Source organism: Chiloscyllium plagiosum, chromosome 6, assembly GCF_004010195.1.
Source record: "Chiloscyllium plagiosum isolate BGI_BamShark_2017 chromosome 6, ASM401019v2, whole genome shotgun sequence".
In the NCBI taxonomy this organism is placed as follows: domain Eukaryota; kingdom Metazoa; phylum Chordata; class Chondrichthyes; order Orectolobiformes; family Hemiscylliidae; genus Chiloscyllium; species Chiloscyllium plagiosum.
Window position 1 is genome coordinate 118,910,593 of NC_057715.1, and position 22,044 is coordinate 118,932,636.

At 44.2% G+C, this 22,044-nt stretch overlaps 1 protein-coding gene across 6 annotated transcripts in view; it reads left to right on the forward strand.

Annotated features, from left to right (window-relative positions):
* The window catches only part of apbb1 (amyloid beta (A4) precursor protein-binding, family B, member 1 (Fe65)), a 127,981-nt gene that overhangs the window by 22,519 nt on the left and 83,418 nt on the right, over nucleotides 1–22,044 (forward strand). For 3 of the 6 annotated variants that reach the window (XM_043692584.1, XM_043692581.1, XM_043692580.1), the window contains one exon: nucleotides 9,266–10,007. In XM_043692584.1, coding sequence (XP_043548519.1) covers nucleotides 9,281–10,007 — 727 coding nt within the window. In that variant the 5' untranslated portion in view covers nucleotides 9,266–9,280. Of the gene's footprint in view, nucleotides 1–7,911; nucleotides 7,979–9,265; nucleotides 10,008–22,044 lie in introns of those variants that run through there. The other 3 variants (XM_043692582.1, XM_043692583.1, XM_043692585.1) reach the window with 2 other exon arrangements.

Genomic DNA, 22,044 nt, shown 5'->3' on the forward strand with positions numbered 1-22,044 from the left:
TGTCATTTACATAAATGATTTGGATGCGAGCATGAGAGGTACAGTTAGTAAGTTTGCAGATGACACCAAAATTGGAGGTGTAGTGGACAGTGAAGAGGGTTACCTCAGATTACAACAGGATCTGGACCAGATGGGCCAATGGGCTGAGAAGTGGCAGATGGAGTTTAATTCAGATAAATGCGAGGTGCTGCATTTTGGGAAAGCAAATCTTAGCAGGACCTCTGCACTTAATGGTAAGGTCCTACGGAGTGTTGCTGATCAAAGAGACCTTGGAGTGCAGGTTCATAGCTCCTTGAAAGTGGAGTCGCAGGTAGATAGGATAGTGAAGAAGGCGTTTGGTATGCGTTCCTTTATTGGTCAGAGTATTGAGTACAGGAGTTGGGAGGGCATTGGTTAGGCCACTGTTTGGAATATTGTGTGTAATTCTGATCTCCTTCCAATCGGAAAGATGTTGTGAAACCTGAAAAGGTTCAGAAAAGATTTACAAGGATGTTGCCAGGGTTGGAGAATCTGAGCTACAGGGAGAGGCTGAACAGGATGGGGCTGTTTTCCCCGGAGCGTCAAAGGCTGAGGGGTGACCTTATAGAGGTTTACAAAATTGAGGGGCATGGATAGGCTAAATAGACAAAGTATTTTCCCTGGGGTTGGGGAGTCCAGAACTAGAGGGCATAGGTTTAGGGTGAGAGGGGAAAGATATAAAAGAGACCTAAGGGGCAACGTTTTCACGCAGATGGTGGTACGTGTATGGAATGAGCTGCCAGAGGATGTGGTGGAGGCTGGTACAATTGCAACATTTCAAAGACATTTGGACGGGTATATGAATAGGAAGGGTTTGGAAGGATACAGGCCAGGTGCTGGCAGGTGGGACTAGATTGGGGTTGGGATATCTGGTTGGCATGGATGGGTTGGACCGAAGGGTCTGTTTCCATGCTGTACATCTCTACGACTCTAAAGCTGCCCCCACTGTGCCCCATCCAACATTCCAGGGCAGGTACATTAGGTGTCAACACTGAAGGAGTGCTGAACATATTTTATATTCATTCATGGGATGTGGGTGTTGCTGGCTGAGTCAGCATTTGTTTCCCATTCTTAATTGTCCTGGAGAAAATGGTAGTGAGTTGTCTTCAATAACCTCTGCAGATCTTGGGGTAGAGGAACACCACGGTGCTTATAGGAAGGGAGTTTGAGGTTGTTGAGCCAGCAATGAGGGGCATTGGGGAGTCAGTGATGGTTATGCTGTTCAATATCATGGAGAGATGGTTAAATTCTCACTTGTTGGAGCTGATCATTGCCTGGTCCTTGTGTGGTGTAAATGTTACTTACTGCTTATCAATCCAAGCCTGGATATTGTCCAGGTCTTGCTGCATTTGGACATGGACTGCTTCAACATCTAAGGGATCGCAAATGGTGCTGAACATTGTGCAAGGGAAGGTCATTGATAAAGTAACTGAATTTGGTTTTATCTGGGACACTACCCTGAGGAACTCCTGCAGCAGTGTCCTGGAGCTGAGAGACTGACTTCTAACAACCACAGCCATCTTGCTTTGTCTAAGTTTGACTTCACAGAGAGTTATCCCTTTTGACTCCAGCTTTGTTCGGATTCCCTAATGCGAAATCCATTTAAATACAGCCTTTAACTCCAGGACAGTCACTCTGACCTCATCTCTGGACTCAGGCTGTCAGGAGTTCAGGAGCTGAATTTGGCAGAACCCAATCTGAAAATCACTGAGCAGGTTATTGCTTAGCAACAACTGCTTTGTAGTGATATTGATGACTCCTTCCACCAGTTTAATGATGATCGAGATTAGACTGATGGAGCAATAATTGTCTGGGTTGGATTTGTTTTGCTTTTTGTACAGGATAAACTTGGACAATTTTCCACAATGTTAGCTAGATACTAGTGTTGTTGCTATACAGGAACAGCTAGGTTGGGGTACAATGTTCTGGAACACATGTCATCAGTACTGTTGTTGGAATGCTGTCAGGATCAATAACCTTTGAGGTATCCAGTAGCTTCAGTTTTTCTTTGTGGAGTCTGTTGAATTGACTAAAGACTGGCATTAAAGCTGGGGACCTCAGGACAGTGGCGTTTCTGGCTGAAGAATGTTGCAAATGCTTCACACTTGTCCTTTACACTGATGTGCTTTGTTCCCACATGGTTGAAGATGGGGGCCTATGTGAAACCTCCTCCTCTTGCTATGTTCTCTTCCTTGAGATTCTTACACACTTGATACAACTGCAATAAGCCAACTCCTGTGAACAACCAACATTTACTGAGCAAGCTGAAAATGTGTTGCTGGAAAAGCGCAGCAGGTCAGGCAGCATCCAAGGAACAGGAGAATCGATGTTTTGGGCATAAGCCCTTCTTAACATTCCTGAAGAAGGGCTTATGCCCGAAACGTCGATTCTCCTGTTCCCTGGATGCTGCCTGACCTGCTGCGCTTTTCCAGCAACACATTTTCAGCTCTGATCTCCAGCATCTGCAGTCCTCACTTTCTCCTCGAAGATTTACTGAGCAAGCACTGGCTTTTGGAGGATCACTTGACACTCTTCGCCAAGCTTGCAAAACCGTATCAGGAGATCTCTCTGAACAAAGGGAACAGGCCTTCCTTTATACAAAATCTTTACATCACACTCGGTAATGTCCACAAGACAACCCCCAGCCACTCCCTCACAGTCAGATGCCACTCAAGAGACAATGCAGTGTCCTGATCATCTCCAGAAACAATGTAATCCTTTAATGGCAAGACCTGGTGTGAATTGTATTTTTTTTGTAACTATGGGGTGCAGTCAGAAATTTAATTGCAATGTTCTAATAGATTTCGAATAGGTGATGATGGTACAAATGGCTCTGAATAACTAGGAAATGGCCATGCAAATGGCTGTGAATGGCAAGGGATGGGGATGTAAATTCCTTACACTCTACCCGTGAGACAGAGACATCCCACTCTACCCCTGGGGTATTCAATTTCTTGCAGGTCAGCAGAGCAAATTAACTCTTTAATATCTCATTCCCCCCTTTTATCATTCTATGATAACCATCTAGATGGCACTACCAGCTTATTCCTAAGAATCTTACAGTTAGTACATAAGAAAGTTATTAACGCACAACATGCAGTGATAATAAGAATAGAAATCAGTAGTCCATGCAGTGGATAGAATCTGCAAGATCGTCCCACTTCCTTAGTGACCACTCTACCCCTTCAAGTCGAGTGGAAATGAGCCAGTTATCCAAAATCTCCTTCAGTAAACTCCAAACTGAAAACAAAATCCAGTCAGTCCTTGCATACCAAACCATGGAGATCTCTGAATTCTTGGGTAAGGGCAGTTAAATACTGAACAAAACTGACGACTTCCATGCTTATGGAGATGCTTCAGATGGAGGATACCAATGCATCGGAGTGTGCAGTTCAGCAGCAGCAGGCTCGGTGAACGCAGCCTCCTTTGCAGCTTCTGCTCCTGCTCTGTTGTTAAATGTAACAAAGCCAACTGGCTGTTGTGATGTTAGCTTGGTCAGTGAACCTTCATGTCCCTTAAATGATTGAAAAACAAGGTAAAGCTCATGTCGTTTAATATCCATACGCAGGCTACTAACAAAAAGCATACAGATCTTCTCTTCCCCGTTGTTAGCTGCTTGACTTTTCATGCTCATGACTGGGGAGCTGACTGAATCCGTTGGATCAGGTTGTGGAGGAGCGGGTGGTGGTCCGAAGGCATGCTTTACCTGTGATTGGAGAAATTTTAGAGACGTTAGTTGCTGAAAGTATCATTGCATTTCCCCTCTCATTCCTTTCTTGCCAAGATAGATAGCAATATGAAGACAGTCACATATTTGTCACACCAATCAACCACACCGCCCGGTGGCCCAACATTTCAACTCCCCCTCCCACTCTGCCAAGGACATGGAGGTCCTGGGCCTCCTTCACCGCCGCTCCCTCACCACCAGACGCCTGGAGGAAGAACGCCTCATCTTCCGCCTCAGAACTCTTCAACCCCAGGGCATCAATGTGGACTTCAACAGCTTCCTCATTTCACCTTTCCCCACCTTACCCTAGTTCCAAACTTCCAGCTCAGCACTGTCCCCATGACTTGTCCGGACTTGTCCGACCTGCCTAGCTCCTTTTCCACCTATCCACTCCACCTTCTCCTCCCTGACCTATCACCTTCATCTCCTCCCCACTCACCTATTGTACTCTATGCTACTCTCTCCCCACCCCCAACCTCCCCTAGCTTATCTTTCCACGCTTCAGGCTCACTGCCTTTATTCCTGATGAAGGGCTTTTGCCCGAAACGTCGATTTTGCTGCTCCTTGGATGCTGCCTGAACTGCTGTGCTCTTCCAGCACCACTGATCAAGAAACTACACTAAATCGTGTCTGCCTTTTTCAACATTCTTAGTCGACTTGAAGTCTGTTATTCTGTTCATATTTATGTCATTATCAAGTTTTCTACAATCCACAAACTTCTAAATTTTGCTGCCTAAACAATTCAGTCAATTATAAACAACAACCAATGGTCCTAAAATCAAACCCTCAGGGGACCCAATTCAGCTTATTCAATAATTATTTTCCTTTAACAAATTAATACTTAGCTAATGTGAAAGCTGTCAGGTAAAGTATTTCAAAAATCTGGAACAGCAAGAAAACAACAATGTTTGCTGTGCCTTAGCCATTGAAGAGGCAGTTTCAGTTCACATTTAAATCTCTCATTCGTGGGAAACAAATGAAGAACATATTAAAATATGTTCTCCAAATGAAACTTGCCAAATAAGACAGTTGGAATTACAGTGGTTACAGACCATTAACTGTACAACTTTGGTAGAGATCAGCATTCTTTGAATTTGCAATATGAAGGGGGGCACTGAAGTCTTAACAATAATTAACAGAACTGAAACAGCTCAGCCTCAAGTTCTAATATTCTCTAAAATCTTAACAAAACATCAAAATTACAATGCACTTTTCTTTGTGTGAACACTCAGCATTAAAAAAAAACAAAGATATTTTAATACATTACTCTCATCTGGCTAAAGCATGACCACTGACACAATTTTTAAAAAATCGGCATTGTAAAATTTCATACAGATCACGGGCTCAAGGACCTCAATCAATTTGTTTTAAGGTTACATGTTTGATCATTTTAAAAGGACCTAATGTTGTGACCATTAATGTAAAAACAAAATCTGTGCTATTACATAGCCCACAAAGCACATTGAATTGAGATCTTAACTCAAATGAGGCAAAACAGTTACTTTGATTATTTTCTGAATCAGTACTTTAACAAACCAAATATTTAAATATTAAACACTTTCAGTATGGCATAATTTATTTAGAAACTTCCTTTTTCGACCCAAGTATTAGTACAACCTTACTTTCAGCATTTCTTGTTTTGAAGAGCCTCTGGTCAGAATTTTAATATGGGGGACAAAATGTGGCACATTTGAGACCCCCTTAGTTCACCTAGTGGTTATCCATGAAATGGAAGCTGAGGAGTCAAATAGGTGGAGGAGGTGGCCCCAAAAAGATCTACACTAGATTTTGACAAAAATAAATCATGTCCACAGACTCTTAATCAACCATTATGGCACAGAAAAAAATACATAAGCATTGGTCCAAGGTTCGTAAAGCTCTGTGAATCCTACAGCATCTGGCTTGCGCACACTAAAAGACTATTAAAACATCTTCATCTAGGTGGAAACTGGAATGAGGAATGTTATTCCATCACTGGACGAGACTGCGAAGGAAAAAAAGATCAGTTGCATCCTCTTGATGAAATTACACTTATAAAAAGAGAAAACCCTCGCAGCGGACCACATGGCACCACAGTCCAAGCCGCTCCCCCTAAAGTTTAATTTCAAGTCTTCTACTTTCCTAATTCCTTAAGCAAAGTTTGCCAGCAGTATTCACATGTAGGTTTTTCCTTGAGGTTTAATTTTTTTGTATCTACCAGTCGATCTTTAAACAGTCCTGCCAGCTAGGAATCATTCAAATAGAGCCATTGGCCATTGCTGGACTCATTGCATTGTCCTGTCCGAAATTACAGTCAGCACAATACGAATTAAGGTCTTGAGTCAAATCACACACACAGATTTCTATATACTAGTCCAGTGTCTTTAGTCTCCACACCCACTTCAGGGTCCAGGCATTCATGTGGGGGAATTCTCTTCTCAACAACCGGTCTAAGGTAGAGTGGTTGAAACAGACACAGTAATTTTATATTATTTTATACTCTATGTTCTGGAGCCTCAAACCTCACTACTGGAGAACTCCAACCTCTTTTTTTTCTCCCCAGGGGGACGTTAATCTCTGAATTCCAGGGGGGACTTTAACCTCCCTTCCCAGTAACTTATGATTGTGAAATCGAACTTGGCGTGCAAGTGTGTAAGTTACCTCAGAGATTCCGTCACCACAGAGTCCTTGGGGATGAGGTGTCGACTGAGTGGTAGGTTAAGGAGAGAGGTCAAGGTAAATCTTACCCATCTCACACAACTGGCACTCAGACGATCACTTATTCAGTCCACCTAGAAGTTCCATGTATGTTGGAATCCCACCGCTGTCACCAAATGTTAGGTTCTTTTTCTTGAGATTCTTACACACTCAGTGCAACTGTAATAAGCCAACTTCTGTGAACAACCAACATTTACTGAGCATGCACAGGCTTTTGGAGGGTCACTTGACACTCTTCGCCATGCTTGGGAAACCGTATCAGGAGATCTCTCTGACAAAGGGAACAGTCCTTCCTTTATACAAAATCTTTACATCACAGTCAGTAATGCCCACAAGACAACCCCCAGCCACTCCCTCGCAGTCAGATGCCACTCAAGAGACAATGCAGTGACCTGATCATCTCTAGAAACAATGTAATGTAAATCATCCTTTAATGGCAAGACCTGGTGTGAATTTTTTTTTCTAACTATGGGGTGCAGTCAGAATTTTAATTGCACTCTCTATTGAACCAGGTTGATCCCCTGTTTTGATGGTAGTGGTAAAATAGGGGATATGCCAGGCCATGGGGTTCCAGGTTGTGTATGGAACACTAATTTTGCTGTTGCTGTTGACCCATGATGCGTCGCAGGTGCCCAATTTTAACTTGCTAGATCTGTTTGAAATCTGTCCCATTTTGCACAGTGATAGTGCCCACACAACATGATGTCTGGGTTTCTCAATGTGAAAGCAAGCCTTTGTGTTCACAAGGACTGTGCTTTTACTAATTCTGTCATGGACAGATGTGTCAGCAGCCAGTTGGTTGGTAAGGATGAGGTCAAATTTTTGGTACCCTCAGCTAGACTCAGTCTAGCAGCTAACTCAATCAGTAGTGGTGCTGCCAAGCCAGTCTTTGTGATTGATACTGACAATCCTTCAAACAGAATATTCTCTGCCCTTGCCACCATCAGTGCTTCCTCTGAGTGTTATGCAGTATTGAGTGGTCCTGATTCGTCAGGCAAGACCTGGTGGTATGTAGTAAATGGCAGGCGGTTTCCTTACCCATGTTTTACTTGATGTCATGAGACTTCATGGGATGTGGAGTCATTATTGTGGACTCCCAGAGCAACTCCCTCACTGTAAACCATTGTGCAGTTGGGACAGATCATACCCAGGGAGGTGATGATGTTGTCTGGGGCATTGTCTGTAAGATATGATTCCTTGAGTATGACTGTGGTAGGCTATTGCTTGACAGTCTGTAAGACATTCCTGATGAAGGACTTATGCCTGAAACGTCGACTCTCCTGCTCCTCAGATGCTGCCTGATCTGTGCTTTTCCAGCGCCACACTTTTCGACTCTGACTCTCCAGCATCTGCTGTCCTCACTTTCTCTTAGTCTGTGAGACAGTTCTCTCAGTTCAGTAATCTCCCTGATGTTGTTAAGGATGACTTTGCATGACTGATAGAGCTGCATTTGTGGTTATTGTTTCCAGTGCCTCGTCCAATACTGAGTGACCATCTAGCTTCTTTCCTTTGTGTCAGAGTTTGCTGCCAGACCAGGTAAGGAAGACAGATTTCCATCACTAAAGAACATGAGTGAACCAGAAGGATTTTAATGACAGTTGACAGTTATTTCTTTGTCATCATTGGCTGGCAATTTAAATTCCTGATTTTTATTAATTGAATTCAAAGTAGACTGTCTGTATCTTTAATTTGAATGTATGCTCTGAGAATATTTTTTATTCACTTGTGGGATGTGGGAGTCACTCTGGGCCCAACATTTATTGCCTGGCCCTAGTTGCCCCTTGAGAAGGTGGAGCTGAGCTACCGCCTTGAACTGCTGTAATCCACGTGCTGTAAGTAGACCCACAATGCCCTTACGGAAGGAGCTCCAGGATTTTGACCAAGAGCAAGCCTGGGGCTCTGGATTATTATTTCTGTGACCTTACCGTAATGCTACCATTAACTGCATGTTACAGGGACAGTGCTGAGGGATTGCCACAGAGGGAGCAGTGCACTGTTGAAGAGTCAGTGCTGAGGAAGTGCCGCACTGTCAGATGATCATTATTGAGAGTGCTGCACTGTTGGATGGTATGTACTGATGGAGTGCTGCACTGGTGGAGTACTGTTAATCAAAGGGTACATTTAAATTTGGGCCCACCTATCTTGTGGGTAGATGCAGAATGTTCCTCCAGAGTTTTGGGAAAGTGGAGAATGTTCTCATGAACGTTCCTCCTTTAATCATTACCTTTTGTTGAATATGTGGATGTTCATCTCCCTTGCAGGCTGTGGTATCTTACTGTGTAAATTGGCAGTGTGTATTGTTGGCTGCTTCCTTACTGTAAACAGACAAAATTCTTCAGTGAAAATTGAATTTAGTGACCGTTCAGGATGACAGCTGAAGTACAGTGTGTCACTAGCCAGTTATCTTTACAGCACCGTCAATCAGCAACACCTTCACAACTGACAGTAATTCTACAGATACCAAAAGGGCATTTAATGATGGGTAACAAATACTGGGCTAGCCAGCAACAAACTCATCCTGATAATGAATAAAAAGGAACACATGAATGGCCCAATTTGCTGATTGAAATCTTGTGCTGACGGCAGGACAAGTCTTTGTCAAAGTGATCAAAATCAGGCCAATCTCCCTAGCCAAGTCAGAGCCCCTTTCCTGTCAGCTGCTATTTGAACCTGTATTTGTAAAAGCTGGATTTAATCGGATCTGTATTTACTTTGATAGATGAGAATGACAACTGACCACCACCGGATGGGCTGAATGGCGATCTGTGAAACTTTGTGGCGGGTAGTTGGTTGCTGTTGAATATTTGCTCTGTTTCATTTCAGGGTGATCGAGGCGCTATGTCTAGCTCTGTCAGTAACCAGACAGGCCTGGTGAATGTCACCAGCTGTGTAACCCCGACACTGACTCTCAATCTACGTTCATCACACAACGAGCTGCTTAATGCTGACATCAAGAGATCGACACCACCTAAAGGTCGTAAGGTTTATGCTTCTACTGACCTTCAGACTGCTATGGGACTGGCTGATGAGACTGCCAACAGCAAGTGGCTGAAGGACGGACGAAACCAGATGCGCAAGGCTGCTGAGAACGAGAGGAAAGACCAGAATTGGAACGTCACCTTGAGAACAGAAGAGACTGAGAGCTCTGCAAAGAAGGAGCAGCCAGAATCGGCAGACAAGGAGCAAGCAGTGAACCAGGCTGTTTCCCAAAGTAAAGGCTTTCTCAGTTACTACATGGGCCTGGAACTTTCCCTCAACGCATGTGGTGGGAATTCTGACAAAGGACAGCCATTGGTCATCCAGTTGGATCAGGGAGAATTTGAGGCATATGAGTCAGATTCAGCAAGTCAACCCTCTGAAATCCGGTCAGGCTCCAAGACACATGGAGAGCAGCCAGTGGAAGATGAAAAGGCCGGACTGACCAACCCATTGGACGCACCTAGTGACCATCGGAAAAGCTCGTGTCTCTTATTTGGAATGAAAAATACCGCAGCTAGTGACGAGGATTCGAGCTGGACCAGCCTTTCCCAAGGCAGTGCTTCTTGGAGTTCCCCTGATGATATAGGTATGTTCCAACCTATCTTCAACTTAACTCCCGGGACAATGGTGCTGAGAGATTATAGAAATAGGAACCCTTCAAACTTGTTGCACCGTTCAGTAGGAGCTTTGCTGATCTGTTGTGATCTCAGTCCCATTTTCCCAATAATTTTTGTCACTCAAAATTCTACATAACTCAGTCTTGGCTATGTTCATTGATCTCCATTGGTCACTGGTTTAGAGAATTCCACAGATTTACAACCCCTTCAGCATCCACCCTGCCTGTGTGAATAAGGCTACCAATCGCACCATACCTATCAATGCGTACATGCCTGGGCTGCTCAAACATTATAGATTGGTATTGGAGGTGGCTGTATTCTGAAACCAGTGCACTGGGTTGGATGCAATAGGTTGGCCATTTCAAAGTGAAGTCAAAGATCAGTGTTGTGGGTAAGGATTCTCATGTAGAGTCATAGATCATACAGTGCTGAAGGGGGCCCTTGGCCTATCGGTTCTGCACAGACCAACCTACGTTATTCCCACTTTCCAGCATTTGCCCCATAACCTTGAATGTTATGACATTTCAAGGCTCATCCAAGTATATTTTTAAAAACTTGTAAAATTTCCCATCTCTCCGTCCTCCCAGGCATGCATTCCAGAATCCCACGACCCTCTGAATGGAAACATTTTTCTGCAAATCCCCGCCTAGACTTCTGCCCTTCACCTTAAAATTATTCCCCCTTTCAACTAAAAGGAAACAGTTGCTTCCTGTCTACCATAACCAAACACTTCATAATCTCTTATACACCTGCATCAGGTGTCCCATCAGTGTTCCAAATAAAACAATGCAAGCTTATCCAGCCTCGCTTCACTATATTGCTTCATCCCTGACAACATCCTTGTGAGTCTCCTCTGCACCCTCTCTAGTCCAGACCCATCCTTCCCACAGTGCACTAACCAATACTATACATAGCACTCAAGCTGTGGCTTAACCAAAATCCTGTTCAGCTCCAACATTAACTTCCCTGCTGTTATATTCTATGCCATGACTGCTATGGGCAAGTATCCTGTATGCCTTTTTAACCACCCGATTAACCTAGTTAAGAATGAGTGGCACAGTGGCTTAGTGGTTAGCAATGCTGCCTCACAATGCCAGGGACCTGGGTTCAGTTCCAATCATGGGTGACTGTGTGGAGTTTGCACATCTCCCTGCGTCTGCGTGGGTTTCCACCCGGTGCTCCAGTTTCTTCCCACAGTCCAAAGATGTATAAGCAAGGTGAACTACGGTGTAGGGATTCTATGAACCTGTCCTGCAAATTCTGGGATATGTGGACAAACATCCCAAGATCTCTCTTCTTCATGGTGTCCTGCCATACGTTGAGTACTTCCATATCTTGTTCCTTTTTCCAAAATGCATCATCTCACACATCTCCGGGTTAAATTCCATCTGCCACTGATCTGCCCATCGGACCAACTTGTCTATATTTTCCTATAATCCAAAACCACCTTCCTCACTGTTAACCATGAGGCAAATCTTCATGTAATGTGCAAACCTATTGTCGTCATCTCCACATTTTCTTTTGTATCCTTTTGGACCCAGCACTGATCCCTGTGATATACCTCTGGATACCAGCTCCTGATCTCTTAAAGAAATCTCTTTAAAACTCTTTTCTCATCACCCTGTCTCCCACTACTAAGCCAATTTGGGATGTAACTTACCAAGTTGCCCTGAATTCCATGTGCCTTTACCTCCTCTCAGTTTCCCACAGAAGGAAAGGTTTTGCCAACTACATCAATTGCACTGGCCCCATCTACACACCCATTAACCTTCTCTAAAATGTGATTTAAATTTGTTAGGATTGCCCTCCCCCTGACAAAACTGTACTTAAACGGATGATGGTGGAAAAAGAATAGCAAATGTTGAAAGAGCGCATGTGGGAACTGCAACAATTGTTCATTCCGGTCTGGTGGAAAGGGAAAGTTGGCTAAAACCATGGCTTCAGTGGGAAATTAGAGTTAATGTAGATCCAAGGAAGAGGCATACAGATTCACCTGAAAAAACAGTAGACAGGAGAAGTGGGGCAGTTTAGAATTCAGCAAAGGAAGACAAAAGGGATTGATTAAGAAAAGGAAATAGTGTAACAATAAGTTTGCGGGGAACATAAAAACTGACTAAAATTTTTCATGAGTATGTGAAGAAAAAAAGATTGCTAAACCCAAATATATTGGATAGGTATATGGAGGATAGTGGGCTAGTGTAGGTTAGGTGGGCTTGGATCGGCGCAACATCGATGGCCGAAGGGCCTGTACTGCGCTGTATTCTTCTATGTTCTATGTTCTAAGTCCCTTACAAAAGGAAACAGAATAATTTATAATGGGAGACAAGGTAATGGCTAACCAACTAAAAACGCCCTTTGGTTCTGCATTCACAAACAACATGTGGAAATGTTGGGGAACACCGGGTTAATGAGAGGGAGAAACTGAAGGAAATCGGTATTAGGAGGAAAATGGTGTTGGGGAAATTGATGTGATTGAAGGCCGATAAATCCCCACAGCCTGATGATAATATACATCCCAGAGTACTTAAGCAATGTGGGTGCACTGGTGGCCATCTTCCAAGGTTCAATCGATTTTGGAACAGTTCTCACAGATTGGAGGGTAGCTCATTTAACCACAGTTTTAAAAAAGGAAGTAAAGAGATAACTGGCAATTATAGACCAATTAGCCTGAGAGCAATTGTGGGAAAAATGCTTGAGTCTGTTACAAATGATTTAATTGCAGAGCACTTGGAAAACAGTGACAGGATTGGACAGAGTTAACTTGGATTTGCGAAAGGGAAATCATGTTTGACAAATCTAGTGGAATTCTTCAGGGATGTAACTAGTATGGCTAATGAGGGATAGCCAGTGAGTGTAGTATATTTGGACATTGAGAAGGCTTTTGATAAAGATCCACATAAGAGATTAATGTGTCAAATTAAAGCTCACGGTATTGGGGGGTAAATGTATTGAGATTGATTGATTGATGATTGGAAACAAAGAGTAGAAACATATGGATCTTTTTCTGAGTGCTAGGTTGTGACTAATGGGATACCATAGGGGTCAGTGTTAGGACTCCAGTTGTTTGCAATTTATATTAATGAGTGTGATGAAGGAATTACATGTAATATCTCCAAATTTGCAAATGACCTAAAGCTGGGTGAGAGGGTGAGCTGTGAGGCAGACAGAGATGCTTCAGAGAGAGTTGGCCAAGCTGGGTAAGTGGATAAATGCATCACTGATGCAGTATGATGTGAATAAATGTGAAGTTATTCACTTTTGTAGCAAAAATAGGAAAATGTTATTATTTGGCTATAAATTGAGAGTGGGTGATGTGCAATGTGTTCTCATACACCAATCACTGAAAGTAACCTGTAGGTGTGGTGGGTGATAAATGGTGTATGGTGTTCATAGTGGGAGGATTCGAGTACAGGAGCAGGAATGTCTTGCAGTGATTATGCAGGGCCTTGGTGAGGCCACATCTGCAATATTGTGCGCGCTTTTGGTCTCCTTGTATGTGAAAGGATGTTATTGCTAACGTTGCCAGCAATCACTTGTTAACGAGTGTGATTGTTTACCTAGGAAATTCCCAAGTCACTGCTCATGGGTTCCTGGGGTGGCTGATGAGCCTGATCCTGCAACTGCAGCTTCAACCGCATGTTTGCCAGGTGTTTCTGGGAGATGGAGTTGGTCCTTGGCCTTGAGATCGTTGGCATTCCTTGCTCTGGTTCCTTTTCTCTACATCATCTTGCCTTTGGGTATTCTTGAAGATTGTGTCCCTTCACACAGGAGTTTCCTCCAAGTCAGTTTCTTCTGAACAAGGATCTCCCATGCTTTGACATCTATGTTGCACTTCTTGAGGGTAGCCTTCTGGGAGATATGAAACACTTGTTTGACCTTCACCGGGTTTTGGATGATCTTGGGCTTATGCCCTAAATGTCGATTCTCCTGTTCCTTGGATGCTGCCTGACCTGCTGCGCTTTTCCAGCAACACATTTTCAGCTCTGATCTCCAGCATCTGCAGTCCTCACTTTCTCCTCTTTGGATGATCTTGGCCTAATGCTGATACTGTTAGCTGCTTCAAGAATGCTGATGTTAGTACACCTGTCTTAAGAATCTATCTCAAACAGCTTTGCTTAGAGACATTACAGCAAAAGTTTACCAGACTGATTGCTAGGATGGCAAAACTGATGTATAAGGAGAGATTGAATTGCTTAGGATTACATTCCCTGCCGTTCAGAGCAATAATGGGGGAATCTCCGAATCACCTAGAAAATGCTGACAGGACTAGCCAGGATAGATGCAAGAAGGAGCGGAGTCCTGAACCAGGGGTCACTGTCTCAGAATATGGTGTAAAGCATTAGGGACTGAAATGAGGATAAGGTAATTCACCCAGAAGATGAGCTGGTGGCATTTGCTACCCTTAAAAGCAGTCAAGCTTAAAACATGTTATAATTCCAAGATGAATTTGATATAGTACTTGGGTCTAAAGGGATCAAAGGATATGGAGGATGGGTGGGAATAAGCTATTGAGTTGGAGAATGAGCCATGGTCATAATGAATGGTGGAGCAGGTTTGAAGGGCCAAATGGCCACCTCCTGCTATTTTCTATGCTTCTAAACCTCTCCAAGTGGAGATTAATTCTACTCTTCAGAATGTTCACCCAACAGTTTCCTTACCCTTATTTATGATTCACTGGTCTGAAATTCCCTGGTGATTGTACCACCCTTCTTGAAAAATGAGACCTCAGTGTCTATCCTCCAGTCCTGTGGCCAGAGAGAAATTAGAATTTTGCATCAGAGCCCCTCTAGTTCCTTCCTTTGCCTCCTATAGCCATGATACGCAAGGACAGCTGATTAGTTCTAGGTGGCCCAAGAACTTAACAATCAAGTTGTCAACCAATCAGCACCCTTTTCTCCTGTAGTATAATTTGTGTGATTGTTTGGCATTTGTCCTGACGAATGATTGATAAAAGTTTTAGGAACATGTCCTTTCTTTCAATAAGATTAGATTTCCTTCCCCAAAGGGCATTATTAAAGCAGATGGACTTTTATAACAATGTCTCAGTTTTACTATCACCTCTTATGCCAGATTCATAAAGCAGCAAGGCTGTCCGGCTTGCATTGTGGAGGGAGGGCCATGGAGAAATGACCCATTCTGTGTAGATAGCTGACACCTTGGTAAATGCCTTGCTCTGTGTGCTGGACACGCCCTAAACAGTGCATGTTCTCGTTCCATTTCTGAAATATATTTCTGTTTAATTCATGGGGTGATCAGACAACAAGCCAGGAGCCTGTGTTCCTGACAGATCTAGAGAGATTAACACTGTTTGTTCCCGTTATCCGTCTGATAACATTCTTGGTCTATAGTCCAGTCTAAACATTGTTTATCCAGGCCTATTTCAAAAGTTTCTGCTCATTCAGCTCTATCGCTATCAGTTTATGTTCACCCCACACCCCCCACTGAACTCAAACAAGATTTATCTTTGATTAGCTGTACAGCTAGAGGGAACCTTACTCTGTGTCACCCAAAGCTGCACTACAAGGTAACAGAATTGTTATAATATACTGTAGAAGGAGGCCATTCGACTCAGTGTGGCTGTACCAGGTCCATTTGTGCTAATCTCCTGGGTTATCCCCATATTCTTGCACCATGACTATTAGAAAAACCTCTTGTATGAATTAATTGAACTTGCTCTCACCATATTTCCAGGCTGTGCACTCCATACTCCGAACAAACTGTGTGAAAAAGCATTTTTTTTCACATCACTTGCTTCATATGCACATCACTTCAAATCTATGCCCCTCTCATTCTAGTTTCTTTAACAAGTGGAAACATCTTCTCCCTATCTATGCTATCCAGCCCATTTAATGATTTTAAAACCTTAATCAGATCTCCACTCGGTCACCTTCTCTTCAGAGAGAGAGCAGTCCCAACTTGAATCAATTCTCATTACACTCCCTTCAATGCATACACACCTGTCTTGGGAGCGTTTGATGGAGACAGTGTTGTGGGAGCTTTATACTGTAAATAACCCTGTGCTGTAACTGTCCCGGGAGTGTTTGCTGGGGACAGTATCGAGAAACCTTTATTTTGAATTTAAAAGAGTAGAAGAAACTTAACTTTCAGTATAAAAGAGTAGAAGAAGCTCTATGCTGTATTTAACCCCTTGCTGTTGGTGTTCTGGATGTGTTTGATGGGGATGATGTAGAGAAAGCTTTACTTTTAGTTTAAAGGAATAGAGGGAACATTACTGTGTATCTAACCCCCAACAGGCACCTGTCCTGTGAGGCAATGGGTGAGAGGTAATAAGAAATTTGGGTGTTCAGCCCTCCTGCATGGTGGGTGGGTGATGGAGTGAGGTATTTAATTAACAGTTTAGCAAGTGGCAGAAACAGACGATGGTGGGAGATGGCTGTTTGTGGGGCAAGGTTTGTGGTGTCCATTTGCATTCATCGGGGATTGGTGCTGTTTGTGATTTTCATAAATGATGTCGATGAGAATGTGGATAGATGATGCGTTTGTGGAAGGCACTAATTTTGGTGGCATGGTTGACAGGAGGAAGGTCTTAAGTTACAGGAGGAAGGTCTTAAGTTACAGGAGGATGCAATTGGATTGGTCAGATAGACAGATCGGTAACCCTGATAAGTGTGAGGTACAGGGGAACCTCGATTATCTGAACGAGATGGGCGGGGACTGTTTTGTTCAGATAATCGATTATTCGGTTAATTGATTAAATGCCTTTCCTCTGGGGCTCAGAGTTTTAAAGTCTGCTCCCCGTTCAGGGGACTGCAGCAGCACACATACAGCCACGTTCGCGTGCACACGACAGCCGCGTGCACACAACCTTTACTGCAATTCTTTGACAGGTTCCACCTCTACCCTGTACAGGGCAATGTTGGTCGCATTATCTGGGGAGGAGGGGGGTGGTGCGGTTAGGGTACATCCCTCTGTAGAACTCCAGGGAAAATGTGGGGCGAGAGAGAGGGCGAAAGGTCAGTCGTTTGGAGAGGGTGCCTGTTAATCGCTGTAAACAAAAGACACTACCTCTGTTGGAAATACGTCTTTGATGTAATGTTTCTATCCTTCGGGTAATCCAATTTTCGGATAATTGGCATTTGGATAATTGAGATTCCTCTGTACTCAGTGAATGGCAGGATCCTGGGAAGCTCAAAGGAACAAAGTGATCTTAGTGTGCTTCTCCACAGATCCCTGAAGGTGGCAGGGCAGGTTAATAGGTAGTTCAGGCATATGGGACACTTGACTTTATCAGTCAGAGCTAGGAGGTGATGTTGGAGCTGTGCAGAACTTTGGGGAGGCCCCAGCTGGACTACTGTGTGGCAGTCTGGTCTCCACATAATAGGATGTGATTGCACTGGAGGGGGCGCAGAGGAGATTCACCAGGATGCTGCCTGGGATGGAGCAGGTTAGCTATGAAGAGAGCTGAATAAGTTCAGGTTGTTTTCTTTTGGAGCAGAGAAGAAAGGCCTGGTGAGCATGGATAGAAAGCTGCTGTTTCTCTTAGTCGAAGGGTCAGTAACAAGGAGTGCACTTTTATCATGAAGGGCGGTGGTTTAGAGGGGTCTTGGGGAAATTCTTTTTCACCTCCAGGGTAGTTGGAGTCGGGAATGCACTGCCTGGGAGGGTAGTTGTTGGGTAACCTGAACCTTTTAAAAGTACTTGAATGAACACTTGAAGTGTAATAACATTCAAGGCTGTTGGCCTCATGCATGAGGCCGAGTGTAGGTAGTTTGTACTTTTTGGCTGTGCAGTCTCGATGGGCTGAAGAGCCTGTTCTGTACTGTATGATTCTAAGATGCAGCTAAAGTAAAAGCAGGAATGAATTGCTGTACAGTGTAGGCTTCTGCCGTGATTCCGTTCCTGTGATTTCAGTTGATCAGCTGAGCCCAGCAGGTTTCTTGGAAGGTCAACACAATATTTCTGGGCAATGCAACCCTGGCATTAATGAGTCATAATTGCAGGCTGTGTGGGGGAGAGAAAGAGAAAGGTGGTCAATACTGAGCAAGTGAGCGAGTTTCGGCTGCATTGGAGCCCCTTCCAGGCACAGCACAATGTCGCCCTTCTGCTTTATGAGAGTCTCGATGTGCTGAATACACTTTGTCGCAATTTGTTCCCTTAACCACTCCTGGCTTCACTTGTTACCAATTCCAGGATACTGAAACTGATTGAAGCATTCACTCATGACCGTTCCAGGCATTGACCCTTACAATACAGCCTGTACTTCACATCTCCTTGCATCTGTTAGTCTGTTGCTTTTAATATATATCACCAAATCTTGCTCCCCACCTGCCCCCCATCCCCATTTGATCAGTTTGTCTGAACATGCCTATCTTTAGAGTATCTTGGAAGTACTGGTGTTGGACTGGAGTGGACAAAGTTAAAAACCGCACAACACTAGGTTATAGCAATAGCTTTCAACCACCTGATGAAGGAGCAGCGCTCCGAAAGCTAGTGCTTCCAAATAAACCTCTTGGACTATAACCTGGTGTTATTCAGTTTATAACTCTCTTTAGAGTGTTCTCATTTGTCTCAATTTCCTTCCTATTTAACTTGAGATAAAATGACTTGGTATTCGTATCTGAGGAAAGATTCTTCTGGCTATGGAGAGCTTGCAATGGTTGGTTACCAAACTGCCATTCCAGGAATCAGGGCTTTCATATGAAGAGAGACTGAATCAGTTAGGACTATGTTCACTGGGGTTTAGAAGAATGAGGTAGGGGAATTCTCATAAAAACATGTAAAATTCTAACAGGGCTGGACAGGGTAAATGCAGGAAGGATGGTCCCAATGTCTTGGAACTCCAGAACCAGGGTTTGCAGTCTAACAATATGAGGTAGGCCATTTAGGACCAAGATGAAGAGAAATGTTTTCACCCAGCAAGTGGTGAGCCGGTGGGATTCTCTGCCATAGAACATGGTTGAGGTCAAGAAGGAGTTATGATTTGGAGGTGTCGGTGTTGGACTGGGGTGTACAAAGATCGCACAGCACCAGGTTATAGACCAACATGTTTATTTGGAAGCACTAGCTTTCAGAGTGCTGCTCCTTCATCAGGTGGTCAGAAGGAGTTAGATGTGTTCTTACAGCTAAAGGGTTCAAAGAGTACAGTGAGAAAGTGGGAATAGGGTACTGAGTTGGATGAGGCTTGAAGGGCTGAATAGCCTCCCAAAGCTTCTATTTTCTTTGATTCTGCTTCTAGATTTCTTGCCTGAGCCCTCCCAGCACTAAATATTCACTGTCATTTCTCGATCTCCAATGGTCACCTTCCTAATCTCACTGTTGTCTTGTTGCCCTCCCTCTGGGAGAGGGAGTGCCATATCCTTGGGGCTAGGAATGGGCAGCCCTCAGGTTTTGCCTGCTTCTGCCTGGGAGGGATGAGGTAGATGCTTGATGCATTAGTGAAATGTTGAGGTCTTATTGAAGGTGGAGCCGGGATTGGGGGCGGGATCACTGTAGGCCAATCTGCAAGAGCTCCAGTGAGCAGCTCTGGAATGAATCAGCAGTCGGCTCTCCTGTTGGAATCATGAAGGATTATTTCTTGGCCATTATAGTGCCTGATCATTGCCCAGGTACAGAGTCCAGTTTGACAGGATCTAGCCAGATCACAGAACCTTAGGATAGCTGAGATTAGTGGGGATTTTAATTGAAATAGTTTGTGTGGTTTTGTGTGTGGGAGCGAGCTGTGATCAATTGATCATCTACAGCTGAAACTGTTCCAAGATCAGCTAAACAGTAATGTCAGCCTCAGTTCCAGCAACAGACTGTGCAATCGGAGGAGAGCACAAGTGACAGTGCTGGAGAGTGCAGTCACGCCAGGAATATTGGCCTCGGGGTGGGGAGTGAGTCCTGGAGAAACAGAACCAGAGGGAGTGGGCAAAAGAAAAGCGAGCAGGATGAGGAAGGGTGTGGTGGATGGGAGCAGGAAGCAGAAGGGAGTTGGGAGGGGTGGAGGGTGGGAGTGGTAGGAGGGGAAGGGAAGTGAAGTGTGGCCTTCTGAACTGCATCTGTAAATCTGACTTGTCCCTTTTGATGCCAAGATTAGAAATGGCAAGAAGAGACTTAGTATTACTAAAACCAGATGGACTGCACTGTATCGGCCTCATCACCAGAAACAGCAAAGGCATGGCGCTCTGATGAACTCTGCAGAGTAATCTTTATTAACATCCAAGGCTTATGCCAAAATTTGAGAACTGTTTCACAGACAAGTCAAACAACGGTCTGATATAATCGAGCTCACTGGATCATACCTTGCAGACAATGTCTCAGACACCATCATCATCATCCCTAGTTATGTCCTGTTCACCAGACTTCAATGTGGCACCACTACTGACTGAGCTGGTAGAGTCTTAAAGGACGTCTGAGTCTGTGGTAGGTGGTGAGGAAACCAAATGTGGGATAAACATGCTGGACCTTTGCTTCACCAATCTGTCTGTCACAGGCACGTCTGTCCATGACTGTCATTCGCCCCAATACTATCTCTCAGTCCCCTGGAGACAAAGTCCCACCTACCATTTGAGGAAGCCTTCCATTATTTTGTGTAGCACTATCATGCCAAATAGGACAGACATCACACAGATTAAGCAATTTAAAGCTGGGTATCCATGAGGTAATGTTGGCCATCAGCAACAGCAGCAGAATTGTATTCAGCTACAATCTGTTACCTCAGAGCATGACATACCCTACTCTACCACTGCCTTCTCACCTGGGAATCAACCACACCGTTCGTGAGAATTGCAGTTGGGAATGCCAGCTGGGCACAGTACCTATAAATGACTCAAACCTGATGAAGTTCTAAAACTATCACCTGGAACAAGTCAGTGTTAATCAATCCCACAACTAGCAGATGAAGTCTAAGCTCTGCAGTCTTGCAACATCTAGCTGTGATTGGGGATCAAGTATACAACTAACGTGAAGAGGAGGTTTCCCAGTTACCCCTCAACTATGGGAGTTTCTTGCACATCAGTGCAAAAGAAAAAGATTAAAACATTTGCAAGAATCCTCAGACACAAGATGACCCATTTCATCCTCCTGGGAAGGTCCTCAGCACCAGTGAGGGTGAAAGGCAAGGTTGACAGGAATAGGGAACCCTGGATGACAAGATTATTGAAGCTTTAACCAGAAAAAGAGAGAGAGGTAGGGCTCAGGTACAGGCCGGTGGGATCAAGGGTATTCCTGGAAGTATATGAAATACAGGAGTTCACTGAAGAAGGAATTCAGGAGACGTTTATGTATAGAACCGCAAGAGATGAGCAGGGCCCTCAATTAATATTTTTCCTCTGTGTTTATCGTGGAGAAAGACATGAAGACTTGGAAACTTGGGGACGTTAGTGGTCATGTCTTGGAGATAGTCCGATCACAGTAGGGGAGGTGTTGGATGTATTAGAATGTATGAAGGTGGATAAATGTCCTCGTCCTGACCTGGAAAATGGATAAACCTCCTGGTACTATCCAAGAGACCGAGAAGAAATTGAAGGGGCCCTGGCTGCTATTTTTGCATCATCCTTAGCCATGGGCGGGGTCCCGGAAGACTGGAGGCTAGCGAGTGTTGTGCCCTTATTCAAGAAGGGCTGCAAAGAAAAGTCTGGGAACTGTAGACTGGTAAGCCTAACATCTGTGATAGGTAAGTTACTTGAGAAGATTGAGATAAGATATACATGCATTTGGAAAGATAGGGTTTGATTAGGAATAGCTGGAAATGTGTTGCTGGAAAAGCGCAGCAGGTCAGGCAGCCCTTCTTCAGGAATGGGGAAAGTTTGTCCAGCAGGCTAAGATAAAAGGTAGGGAGGAGGGACTTGGGAGAGGGGCGTCGGAAATGTGATAGGTGGAAACAGGACAAGGTGAGGGTGATAGGTCAGACTGGGGTGGGGGCGGAGAGGTCGGGAAGAAGATTGCAGGTTAGGAAGGCGGTGCTGAATTTGATGGATTTGACTGAGACAGGCTGGGGAGAGGGGAAATGAGGAAACTGGTGAAACCCGAGTTCATCCCTTGTGGTTGGAGAGTTCCTAGCCG